This window comes from Onychostoma macrolepis, chromosome 09 (assembly GCF_012432095.1).
Source record: "Onychostoma macrolepis isolate SWU-2019 chromosome 09, ASM1243209v1, whole genome shotgun sequence".
Classification (NCBI taxonomy): domain Eukaryota; kingdom Metazoa; phylum Chordata; class Actinopteri; order Cypriniformes; family Cyprinidae; genus Onychostoma; species Onychostoma macrolepis.
In genome coordinates, this window is record NC_081163.1 from 396,861 (window position 1) to 409,572 (window position 12,712).

Consider the following 12,712-nt stretch of genomic DNA (forward strand, 5'->3'; position numbering starts at 1 on the left):
ATGATTAGAGACACAAAGACATGTGATATTTAGATCATGGGCATCTCTGTAAAGCCCCGTTCACACCACCAGCCACACAATCTCATTTATTTTAATCAAAGCTGATGACAACTGTTGGGGCACAATATGGACGTCCAGCGATGCGACAAAGATGAGAACAGTAGAACTTTGCAGCCCTATATATTATTCTCTCACGTTAGTTGTTTAATTTGTTTTGGTCATGAAAATTGTTGTGAACGCATCAGTGAATGTGATGCAATGTGAATCTCAGATCTCAGCTGAAGGTGTGAACGGAGCTCAGCATCACACTCTTACTGTGTGTGCGTGCGCGTGTGTGTGTGTGTCAAGTCAAGTCACCTTTATTTATATAGCGCTTTTAACAATACAGATTGTGTCAAAGCACTTAACAGTATCAAATTAGAGGATAGAGTGTCAGTAATGTATAATGATAAGATTAAACACTCAATTTTCAGTTAAAGGCATTTCATTATTGAATTCAGAGATGTCATTGACTAGCTCAGTTTAGTTTAAATAGTATCTGTGCAATCAAATCGCTAGAAATGAAGTGTCCCCAACTGAGCAAGCCAGAGGCGACAGCGGCAAGGAACCAAAAACTCCCTCCGAGACAGAATGGAGAAAAAAACCTTGGGAGAAACCAGACTCAGTCGGGGGTCAGTTCTCCTCTGACCAGACGAAACCCACAGTTCAGTTCCAACTGCAGCCGTGTCAGATTGTGTAAAGGGCTTATCTGATTCCCGTGGTCTTTATAATTTAATGTATTTGTTATATTTGTGTTTTATTCATTATTTGAATTTATTGTTTCTCTGTCTATTTTTATTATATATATTTGTTTGTTTATTATAATTTAAATTTATAGTTTAATTCATTTAATATATTTCTGTTGTGTATATATATATATATATATATATATATATATTTATATACTATTTATTATTTTAGAATGTATTTATTCATTTTTTCATATTTCTATATTATTGTTTTAATTAAAATTTTAAATGTATTATTTTTTATTTTTCTATTGTGTGTGTGTGTCCATCAGATCTCCAGTCTCCCGCTGAACATCACGCGCTCTGAGAACTTACGCTTTCTGATTCTACACGGGACAGCAGATGGTGAGCTTATGAAAGAAAACCCACAAACCTTCAGAAAGAATGGCTGCATCATCATGACTTCTTATTTCTCTCCTTCTGTTAGCGAACGTTCATTTTCAACACACTGCAGAGCTAGTGAAGCTGCTGTCTGTGATTAACGTCAACTACAGGTTACAGGTGAGGCCTTCAGACCGACACGCACCTGCACGCCTCTGACCTCACGCTCGACCTCTGACCTCTGACCTCTGTGCAGATCTTCCCAGATGAGGGTCATGATGTCATCAGCAGGCGCTACATGCTGCATTCACTCGTCTCCTTCTACAGAGACTGTTTTGTTGACAATCTACCTGTTCCAGTGGAAACCAGTGACGACGACTAGGAAATCATGAAATTGTGACCAGTCTGCTGTCATTTATGCCGATCTGACCTGAACAAAGAGACAGAGAGCGTTGAGTCTAAGGATACGCTCCAAATACTCGTTAGATTTCTTATTTATACTTTTCATCATTTGTTCACACTAGCATTAGTCTGTATTTAGCAGCAGCGTGACTGATGTTGAGTGTCACTCTAAACAAGCTGAAACAAATCACTGTCATTAAAAACATCAAGTACTATGGACAATATGGTTATTAATTATAACTTACCAGTCTGAGCTCCCGCTGAATCACTGATCGTGAGTCCTCTGGTTTTCTGGGCTCTTTCTAATCCTGATTTATCAGCCATCCCATCCTCTCCAAAAGAATAAGACTGTAAACATCAGCGAGTCATTCTGTCAGACGATGCTGATTTCTTATATCATTCACTGAAACTCACAAACTCTTCTACTACTGCAATCTGACACAATATAAGCTGTTATATATAAACATTATTACTGGGGGAAACTGCTGTGGGGGAAGAAAATGCCTTTTTTGTCATTTTTATTCAAATCATAGCCTTAAAATCTGCATTTTTATGACCTGAACAAATAAAACAAAACTACAGCATACAAAAACATATCTATAGGTGTATATATAGCAATACATCTTTAATACTGAATTGATTCAACTAGTAAAACTATAACAAACGTAGCTTTTTAAGGAGCTACATGGTTAGTCTGCACAAACAGAAATAAAATAAAACTCACACTCCAGTGCATTGTGTCTCGTCATTAGTAAACATACAAATCAGAAAGACTTTAAAAAGTATGTTTTTTTTTTCTGTCTCTGTATATGTTCATGTATATCCAGTATGGGCATCAGCATTTATACTAAAGTATTAACCTTAAACGTAACTGTTAAAATCATGTGTTTTGAACTTCAAATACAGAAACACTTGCAGGCAAATGCAGAATCAGCTGATGTTTCTGATCGGCTGCCTTACAGATATTGATTAACCTCATTTGTAAGAGTCACAGGTTCAGTAGCTCACAAACCCGAGAGATCTCTCAGAGGCCTGCAAACACACCATTAGACTGAACGTTTGGTTCATGTGTTAGTGGATAGATGTGCTGCAGCCCAGCCGGTCTTCTCATGTAATGCTGCTAACATCAGCCAAAAAAACATAAGATCACTGAACAGAACAAAACTCAACCTCAAACTCTTCAACAAAATATGGCTGGTATATGTGTGGATATATAATACAGTATGTATAAGCACAGTCTTATCTATAGTAACAAAGGTTCAAGGAGTCTCTTTTAATCAGGAAAAAAATAAATTTTCATCATATTTTTTAGGAATAAAATGGTATATAAATCAGATGAATATTATGAAACCTTAAGAAAAATAAATGTAAAGTTTGCTGCTGTATTAGTGTGATGTGAGAGCTTTTCACTAAAACACTCTTTATGATAGTTTTGGTGCAGCTTTTTGAGCAACTTTATTTGAAAATATTCTTGTAGTCACATTCTATTGATACATAAAAAAATTATTTTTCCACTAAACTGAAGTTACAATGCATTCCCACACAGGAACTAAACACTTACAGAAACTGCGGTCAGGAATAATCAATGAGCTCATGTTTCCTCGACAGACTCCAATCCTTCAGATATACATTCCATAAATGATGAACATCACACAGTTAATAAACAATGAACTGACTTTAATTGAAAAACTGACTGTTACTACTGTGGTCTTTTCAGAGCTACTTTACAGCAGAATTGAATTTTGTTTGCATCATTGAAATACCATTTTCCTGATTAACACTGTGAAGCCGCTGTGACACAATCTGTATCGTATAAAGCGTTGTATAAATAAAGGTGACTTGACTTAGACAATGCAATGAAGCATTTTAAGATGATTTCTGTTTGTTTTATGTGTATAACTAGGTTCATTTTCTGCACAAAACCTATGTAAATGTTCCCACCGCCACTGGCTGGAAATTCAGCGATCCTGATATGAACTACATGCCAAATTAAGCAGCAAATTGCTTGTTTAGTGTCAGTATTCATTAATGTTTCCAAGGCCAGTGGATGAGTTACAGGGACAATCCTATAGATATGGGAGTATTTTACGATATTTTATGATCAGCACTTATGAGCTTGAGAAAGGTCACTGTTCGCTGCCGAGGAAAGAAAGGTCAGACAGCTTTAGAGCGACACCAGGACGAGTAAATAACCAATGAACTGCCATTTTCAGTGATGTTCAGTAGCACATCTTTACCTGCAGCGCAGCGGTTAACACCTGACGCTCACAGGACAGATTCCAGTCCTGTCAACTATATTCAAGAAATAACAGACATCCAAAGTAATGCAAATCTAAGCATGTCTTTTTCCAATAACTGAGCTGAAGTATGCAACATTCACTCACTCCAGGCCGTCTGTGAATGTGTTCTCATAATCGTGCCTGATGTTAGCGGTCCTCCTGCTACGGTCTGGCTGCGTGACTCAGATGTTAAAATATAGCACTTCAAAACCAAACTGTGCTGTTTTTGGACTAGTTGTTTATTTATAGACATGACTGTTATAACTAGAGGACGATAACAATCAACCCAAACCCTCACCCCACCCACCAACAGTAAAACTAAACAGTCAGCAATACAAATAAACTGATCCAAAACAGTCTGAGCAGATCCGTCTGATGAATGTCCAAAAACACATCGGTGCGCCCTCTTCTGTCCAGCACACAGCAGCACCATCCCACAATGCACTGCACATACACACAGAGCGTCATGCACGTGTGCTGCCGAGGCCTCGCTCTCTTCACAAGCATCCTTCAGCTTTCAATGAATGGAATTATTCTTCTTCCCAGCGAGTGGAGAAACGGTGAGAAATGCAGCTCCTCTGGAAGGTGACAACATACCGACAGACAGAAAGTGGCAAAAAAAGTGAAGCAAAGCAAAAGGACCATGCAATGACTGGAGCAGCTCCACCCGACAGTCTGTGCTGTGATTGGCCAATGCTTCCGCCAATCAGAGATCTTAGTGATTTATGATATGTGAAATATTCCAATCCATTTCCAGCGATAATGATTCATAGGCCAGAAACACTCTCTCTGTCTCACACACACACACACACACACACACACACACAGTTCTAATGCATACATCCTTCCTAACAGTTACACACATGCATATATACATGTTCACTCACACACGCACACACACACTCACTCCTGGCTCTCTCTGTTTATCTGAGTGTTCTCTGGATGCTTGTCCAGTGTGTTTCATTGTCCTGATGTGTGTGTGTGTGTGTGTGTGTGTCAGTGTCTGCGTATGTTTCTGTGTTGCGTCTCTTCTTCACTCTACTCTTCCTCTTCCTCCTCCTCCTCACTGATGGGAAGCACCTCCTCCTGCAGGCAGGATCTGAAGTAGCTGCTCAGTGTTGAAGCCACGTGCCGCTGGCTGCTCTTAGACAAGAAATGACCTTCGTCTGGATAAATCTGAAGAACAACCATCCAGAAAACCATCAACAAACTAAACTACAGTCAAGCATTGATAAACAAAGACACACTGATGCTGAAACACACAGCATTCAGTACCTGCAGTGTGTAATTCGCTCCCACCTTCACCAGGTTCTTAATGAGCTCGGCCGTGTGCTGGAAGTGAACATTTGCTGCAGGAAACAGAATTTGAGTGTTTGAAGACTGGCTCAATGCCAGAGTAATGCGATCAAAAGATTCGCTATGAGAGGTTGTTTCTATTGTGAATATAGTGACATCACCTCAAATATCCAAAAATAGTTACAAGAGAAACAAGCAAGAACACTAATATTCTACATACACACACACACACTCGCTCGCACACACACACACATGCACGCACGCACACTCACTCACTCACTCTCTCACACACACACTCCAGTGTCACTGACCGTCTGCAGTGGCATGGAGCAGCATGAGCGTCTGCTCTCTAAAACCCTGTGGATTCTGCAGCACACTGGAGAACTAGAGACACACAGTCTGTCACTAACATCTCAAACACATTCCAGCAGAGTCTGAGTCCAAAACAACTAACCAGCACCAACCTGATATCTGCTGTCATCCTGAAGAGGGAAACCCAGATAGCGCTCAGAGAAGGCCGAGGCTGAGAGAGAGAGAGACAGAGGTCAGATTCACTCACAGAACCGCAGAATCACAGGTCTGAAACTGCTCTGCAGTTCTAGATCATCAGAATCAGAATCAGAATCAGAATTAGCTTTATTCGCCAGGTGTGCGCAAACACACGAGGAATTTGTTGTGGTTTTTTTAAGGTGCTCCTGGTACATACATACATACATACACATCTGACATGAGAACAGAAAAAACATTTAAATAGTAAGACTTAATAGATAATAATAATAATAATAATAAGTATGAATCTGGAACAGTAGATTTATGTACAGATTTGTGCATTATTTACTCTATATACAGCTGTATAAATAAACAGATATGTATATGTATTTACATAATACTTGAGAAAGAATGGAGAATGAATTACAGAATGAATTACAGAACACAGGTAATGATCCATGTGTTAGCTATTTAAGCTGGAGATGGCATGGGGGAAAAAACTGTTTTTATGCCTTGATGTTCTAGTGCACAGAGATCTGTAGCGTCTGCCTGAAGGGAGAAGTGCAAACAAGTTGTGTCCGGGGTGAGAGGGGTCTTTGATGATGTTACCTGCCCGTTTCTTCACTCTGGAGTTGTACAAGTCCTGAAGGCTGGGCAGGTGCACACCAATGATCTTTTCTGCTGTCCTAACAGTCAGTGTGAAGCCTCACATAATCACAATCACATCAGTAACTTACCGTACAAACTCCAGTCTGTCACAGGAGACATGGCTGCTGCGCATTTAAACAAGTTCTCCGTGGATTTAATCAGCAGGAGTGCAACATATCCTCCATAACCCTGCAGAGCGACACAAACACATGGGTTTATAAACCTGACGGTTTTCATCAGTGTTTCTTCCGTTACAGCAGCTGTGTGTTGGATTGAGTCTTACCTGGCCAAACACACCAATCCGGGTTCGATCGATGTACGGCAATTTCAGCAGGTACCTGGAAGAAAAGCACGACTCCGTTAGCATGTTTCACAGCCGTGTGTGTGTAGATCACGCAGACAGAGCATGAGAGTGACGGAAGGGTCATTTCTGAGCAACTGATAGAAGGAAAAAAGCAGGTAAAGGTTCTTACTCGATGGCGGCCAGCTGATCCTGTAGCTCCACGGATCCCAGACGCCTGTGCACTTCCTGTAAGAGCTTCTGACCCTGGAAGCCACTTCCCCTGCCATCCAGACGAGCTACGATCACATTGTCTGAACTGACCAGGACTGAGTCCCATTCCAGTGAGTAACGGTCATTCACCTGCTGACCACCGGGGGCAGCGTCACTGACAAACACAGAGAAAACCCTGATAAACACTGAGTCCTGGTCCAGGACTGCTCATGCACTTGACAAAACACATGCACGAAACACATCAGCGTCACTTCCTGCTTTTAGCTTCCATGATCTACCTCTGATATAAAATAACGTGCCTCTCCTGGATATGGTCAAGTGTGTTTACAGCGCCTTTCAAATTCAGCCTGAGAAAAGTGTGAGACACCATTTCTACTCACAAAGAGTTGTTCAGTGGACATTTCACTTTAAAAATCACATCACAGGGTGTTAAATCAAAACCACTCAAACACCCTCATGAAGCAATGCAAATGACAGATCTAACAGTACCGGATAAACAAAACCTCTATCCACTGTAAGTAAAGCATAGAGGTATTTGTGAAAGTAGTCCACAAATATTTCCAAAAAACATGACATCATACAGAATTCAAAGATACTTCTTTTTGCTTGCAACTGACATTTTAGTTAAGGGCAAACAACCAATCAAAAACTTAGCATCACTGCTGTACAGTTATGATGATGCAGCAGCATCTGTTATTTATTCTAAACGTTCCTGAACGTCAGCAGAGACCAGGACAACTAGATGAGCCCCAGAGACTGATCCCCAGGGCAGACCCTGTCTCCTAGACGGCCATCGGGGCAAGACCACAGGAACCAGGTGAGTCCTCTGCACAATCTGACTCTGCTGCAGCCTAGATTTAAACTGCTGATTTTGTCTGACAAGAGGAGAATGACACTATTTCGACACACTATTTCCCGTCTAAATACTGTAAAGCTGATATAAAGCCACCCAGCTTTATATCAAGCTGATGTAAAGCTGATTTGACACAATTTGCATTGTTAAAAGCGCTATACAAATAATAGTGACTTGACCAAAAGACCCGAACAATCAGAGTCTCAGTGTGCCGTTCAGCTGATTCAGTGGAGGAAGTCAAAGACAGAAATGCTGCAGGTGCTCCTGGAAATGTCTACAAAACGTTCAGCTGCTTTATGTCAAGCTTATAAATGGCATGACATGCAGAGAATGAGCAAAGGTCAGGACGCAGTGAAGGAGATTCTGACTTCAGTGATCCGGATGAAGGACAATGTCTGCTTGAGACTGAGTCCTTCAATGACTTTTATGTTCGAGCAAAACAGAGCAGTTTTGTAATGCTCCAGTCATATAGTGTATTTCTCTCAGGCCTCCAAACAAATTATAAACAAACCTGAAAACCAGCAACATATTAATGTGAACATCAGACTGTAAATGAACGCTTTGAACTACAGTCTTTCTAACTACAAACTCCCTCCATCTTTAACAGACCTGAACACACACACACACAAACACACAAATCTTCTTACATCATCAGCAGAAGTGCGTAATTACGGGACTCAGAGAAATCGGGTGGATAGGCGATCTTCAGCGGCAATTCTGCAAAAACACATGAAGAACAGACCAAAGATCTATCAAATTCAAGGGCATTAAAGTCTGTTTCAGTGCAGGAGATCCAGCACAAACTAAGCATGTTTATCGGTGAATGGAGCGGTACGTTACCAAAGTGGTCGGTCTGGACGCTTCTGTACTCCAGCAGCTGGATTCGCTTGTATCTGAGAACAGCTCTCAGCACAGAGTTATTCTCCAGGATATAATAATCTGACGAGAGATCAACACATCAGGACATGATTTCAGTTTTTAACGTAGAACAAGGCGGACAGATGTACAGAAGAATTAATGAAAATAATGGCTCACTGGCTGTGTTCAGAGTGTGTATGATCACTGTCGGAGCTCCTGGACCTGCAGGAAAACCAAACACTTCAACCACAACCTGTACTAGTTTGACGAGGTGTGAAAGGTCACTTGTCAGGTCTGTGAGAGTAAATAATAAACGGTCTTCATACCTTTGCAGTGAAGCAGGACATGTTGATTAGTGGGGCTGAAATCAGCACTGAAGAACGTGCAGTGAGCTTTATTGAGCTCACAGGTCAAACACCGGCGTGGAAACAGGCCCCCTGTGGACACACTGCACACAGAACGGACCAATCAGAGGCCCGCTTTCCTGCTGAACTCAACTTACTATTAAACACGACCTCAGGACACAGTGCTGAAGTATTTCATGAATCTGAGGTTTAACTCTGAGGAACGGACATGAACACACGTGAATCTCACCTGAAGAGCTGCCGGCGGGTCGAGGAGCCCTCGGTGCTCAGGAAAAATCTGCATTAGGTCAGACAGACATTTACAGCGCCTTCAAAACACCGTGATCACGTGCAACTTTCCCTTCGTCCAAATACTCACACTTGAGCACTTGACTACTTATATGACGTATTTGGGCCAAGTGTTCAAGTGAGGATGAAGACCGTAAGTGTGTGTCGAACTTGGGACACACTTATAGTGTTGTAAAAATGCAAGCGTTGACATAGCTTTATTTTTTATTTTAAATGTTTTGCATTTTAAAATGTACTTCTAAATGTCTGTTCAGTAGTCCCTATAACATGACACAATTTAATTTGCGGTGCTTCTTATTAAGTGATAAAATGCAGTTGTAAATGTTATACAAAAATATCACCACTACTCATCTTCGCACCAATAAAACATGCAACACTTTGTTTTTCTACCAAATTATATGTAATATCTAATTATTATATTAATATTTAACTTACACTGGAAAGGTTTCTGTGACCTCTCGCGAGATCTCAGCAAAAAGTCTCACAATTTATTTCCAGATCATGATGCAACACTCCAGAGCAGTATTGGAGATAGTGTGGGTTTAGTGTGCGTTAAGGGCACTGCGCTTTAGCTTTTTTAAGACCTGGGACAGTCTTGTGCATGCGCTCTCAAGTGGCCAAGAGCGCAAGTGTGGGTATTTGGACAATGCAACAGTTAGATCACGTTTGCATTATTTGATGGAAATGTGTGTTGGCTGTAGAGAGGCCTGGCTGTCATGTGAGGTTCTGGACTGAGTTCACACTCATGTTTTACTCACATGCTCTGGCTGTTCTCATCGTAAGCCAGAATTTGCGTCACCTCCCAGTTCCCTGATGTAAGGTGCCGCAGCTCATTCTGATCTGCACGCGCCTGCAGAAACACAAAAACACTACAGATCACACACACAGACCCAGACGCATCCGCCCCGCTCGCTGCTGCCGGTCTGTACCTGAGAGGTGAACATGGCCACGTGCTGGAAGTCTCCTCGTCCTCCCTGCTTCACTGGCACCGTCAGGAAGAAACGGCTGCCGTCTCGAGAGAAGAATGGCTCCTGATTCTGCAGAAGCAGCCGAGGGACACCAGATTAAACTCAAGTGACAGAAGATCATTATGCAAACATCTAGCGAAGATTCACCTGTCTGGAGAGCCAAACTTCTGATGTTTCCTCATGCCTCTGAAAAGAAACAACACCATCATCATCATGACGACAAAGAGAGAGACAAATTCATTTATAAAGCATATTATCACGTGTACGTGTGTGTGTGTGTGTGTGTGTGTGGTTGTCTATGCATGTGTGTATGTGTGTGTGTCTATGCGTGTGTGTGTGTGTGCGCGCGCACGTTTTTGTGAAAAGTCAGGACATAGATGTGTATAATGACGAGGGTATGACAGGTATTACAAGGAGAAGGTGACTTTTCAGGACATTGACCCATGTCCCCACTTTTCAAAACGCTTATAAATCACACAGAATGGAGTGTATTGAAAATCTGAAATAGCAGAAAGTCTCCTGTAAGGGGTAGGTTTAGGTGTAGGGTTGGTGTAGGGCAATAGCACATACAGTAAGTACAGTATAAAAACCATTACGCCTATGGGATGTCCCCACTTTTCACAAAAACAAACGTGTGTGCGTGTGTGTGTGTGTGTTTACCTTGATGCAGGCTCCAGTGGTGGAGTCGCAGACGGTCAGTATAGAGACGTTCTGTGCTCGGTTTAACCATCGCACTGCTGTCTTGGTCTTACTGATCCACTTCACCATCACCACATAGTGCTCCCTACAGACACAGAGAGTGTCAGATCATCGTCTGAGTCTCCAGCGCAGATCCGAACACACTAACGCCATACCTGAGCTTGAGCTCATCTGGTGGTGTGAGTTCAAGAGTGTGTGTCGGTCCGTACAGATTGACCACAAACAGTTTCACCATGGGATTGGGCTGCCCAGCCTGCAAACACAACACGCATCAACACTTGCAGCTATAAAAACATGAACTGTGCCAATAATTCAATCTTTGCACCAAGGACAGATGACAAAAGAAATCTGACATGTCCTTCAACATACCACCGTCCGAAAATGTCTCTAAACAATTGAGTCACACTTCAAAAGGTCAGAATGCCACTCAATTAGGTAATAAGAAATCAAAGCAATTGTCTGTATCAATCCCATCATGCATGAGTCTCAGTGGACTCTCTGAGCGTCACTGTGCTCCAATCAATATCCTACATGGACACATCAGAGCTGTTCACACTGAACTAGTTAACTCTGGGTCATTCTACACCCTGCTTAGTCTCGCGTAGCCAGACCTTCAGACTGACGGCTGAAGGTCTGGAATCTATGGCAGCTTTCATTGGTCAAGGCCCGCCCACGAGGCCGTTTGACCGACATGTCAAACAACCAATCACAGTTCACAATCAAAACTCTTGGACGTATTTTAAAGATTCTATGCCACGAACTTTAAATATTTCACATACTTTTGAAAATCCAGCGTTTATTTGATCCTGATAAGAGTTTGTCATCACAGTTGTAAACACGACAGCTTTCTTCTTTCGTGAGGGGGTTTGGCGTAACGGCATCTTTGTGCCCAGGCGGAACGTTAAAGAATGCCACACACATCTCCTGGAAATCCTGTATTATTCAACCAATCCGATGAAGACTTCGAAACTCCTGACGTGTTTCCACTTTTGTGTGCCATATGTATCAGATGTTTAGCCAACGTTCTGTGGGCGTGACATCTGAGGCTGAGACTACACCCTGCTTAACGGAATCCAAACAGAATTTTGTTTCATGTTTCAATGTTGCTCGTACCTGGGTTAACAGTTAATTGTGGTCTTCGTAAACTGATGTTTCACGCTGTACCTTCCTAAACGCTGGGTTAACTATCTTATTTGCAGTAACTGGACGAATGCAGCATTTGACTCTAGCTTCCCACATCTTCATATTATATATTGTACAATACTATAAAATATTTTTCCTGAGTGAACATTTTGGACTATAAAGAGAAGAATAAAATGGTCTATTCACCTCAGTTCACATTTATCACTATTTGTCATTTTTGCCCTTAAGCATTGAAAGTCTGTCTACGCCACACAATTTTTCTGTGACTGTCAAAACATGTGATTGGGTGTCTGTAGCACTGAGACATGACATTTTAACACTGAACATTTGTACATTTGGCACCAAAATACAGGGTTAACTCTGAAAAAACTGCTCTGGGTTAAAAGCAGGCTTTAGTAAGGCAACGCAGAATTCCCTGTTATTTCACCCTTTTGATACTTTATGCTCATTTTACATCAAATAATGCCATTCGTGTCTTTAATTGTCCCCCCTAACCACGTGATACACCATATGGACAAAAGTATTGGGACGCCTGACCATTAAACCAATAGGGACATTAATGATGTGTCATTCTAAATACACTGACATTAATATGGTTAACAGCTAACAACTTCCACTCTTCTGGGAAGACTTTCCACAAGATTGTGAAGTGTTTCTGTGGGAACTTTTGCCCATTCATCCAGTAGAGCATTTGTGAGGTCAGGCACTGATGTTGGATGAGAAAGCCTGGCTCACAATCTCTGTTCCAGTTCAACCCAAAGGTGCTGGATGGGGTTGAGTTCAGAACTCAGTGTTCTTCCA

The 12,712-nt window shown here is 41.6% G+C and overlaps 2 protein-coding genes across 6 annotated transcripts in view; one reads left to right on the forward strand and one right to left on the reverse strand.

The window, feature by feature from the left end:
* The window catches only part of LOC131547456 (inactive dipeptidyl peptidase 10-like), a 46,134-nt gene extending 43,594 nt beyond the window's left edge, over window positions 1-2,540 (forward strand). For all 3 annotated transcript variants that reach the window (XM_058788029.1, XM_058788030.1, XM_058788031.1), the window contains 3 exons: window positions 1,061-1,133; window positions 1,216-1,289; window positions 1,366-2,540. In XM_058788029.1, the coding sequence (XP_058644012.1) occupies window positions 1,061-1,133; window positions 1,216-1,289; window positions 1,366-1,491 (273 nt within the window). In that variant the 3' untranslated portion in view covers window positions 1,492-2,540. The remainder of the gene's footprint in view (window positions 1-1,060; window positions 1,134-1,215; window positions 1,290-1,365) is intronic.
* A 145-nt stretch (window positions 2,541-2,685) lies between these two features.
* The window catches only part of LOC131546890 (inactive dipeptidyl peptidase 10-like), a 70,695-nt gene continuing 60,668 nt past the window's right edge, over window positions 2,686-12,712 (reverse strand). For all 3 annotated transcript variants that reach the window (XM_058786979.1, XM_058786981.1, XM_058786978.1), the window contains exons 10-26: window positions 10,924-11,021; window positions 10,730-10,853; window positions 10,217-10,255; window positions 10,031-10,138; window positions 9,860-9,951; window positions 9,043-9,090; window positions 8,775-8,896; window positions 8,626-8,670; window positions 8,431-8,529; window positions 8,238-8,307; window positions 6,697-6,891; window positions 6,507-6,561; window positions 6,313-6,412; window positions 5,551-5,609; window positions 5,398-5,470; window positions 5,066-5,139; window positions 2,686-4,966 (exon numbers count right to left, since the gene is read on the reverse strand). In XM_058786979.1, coding sequence (XP_058642962.1) covers window positions 4,829-4,966; window positions 5,066-5,139; window positions 5,398-5,470; window positions 5,551-5,609; window positions 6,313-6,412; window positions 6,507-6,561; window positions 6,697-6,891; window positions 8,238-8,307; window positions 8,431-8,529; window positions 8,626-8,670; window positions 8,775-8,896; window positions 9,043-9,090; window positions 9,860-9,951; window positions 10,031-10,138; window positions 10,217-10,255; window positions 10,730-10,853; window positions 10,924-11,021 — 1,539 coding nt within the window. In that variant the 3' untranslated portion in view covers window positions 2,686-4,828. The remainder of the gene's footprint in view (window positions 4,967-5,065; window positions 5,140-5,397; window positions 5,471-5,550; window positions 5,610-6,312; window positions 6,413-6,506; window positions 6,562-6,696; window positions 6,892-8,237; window positions 8,308-8,430; window positions 8,530-8,625; window positions 8,671-8,774; window positions 8,897-9,042; window positions 9,091-9,859; window positions 9,952-10,030; window positions 10,139-10,216; window positions 10,256-10,729; window positions 10,854-10,923; window positions 11,022-12,712) is intronic.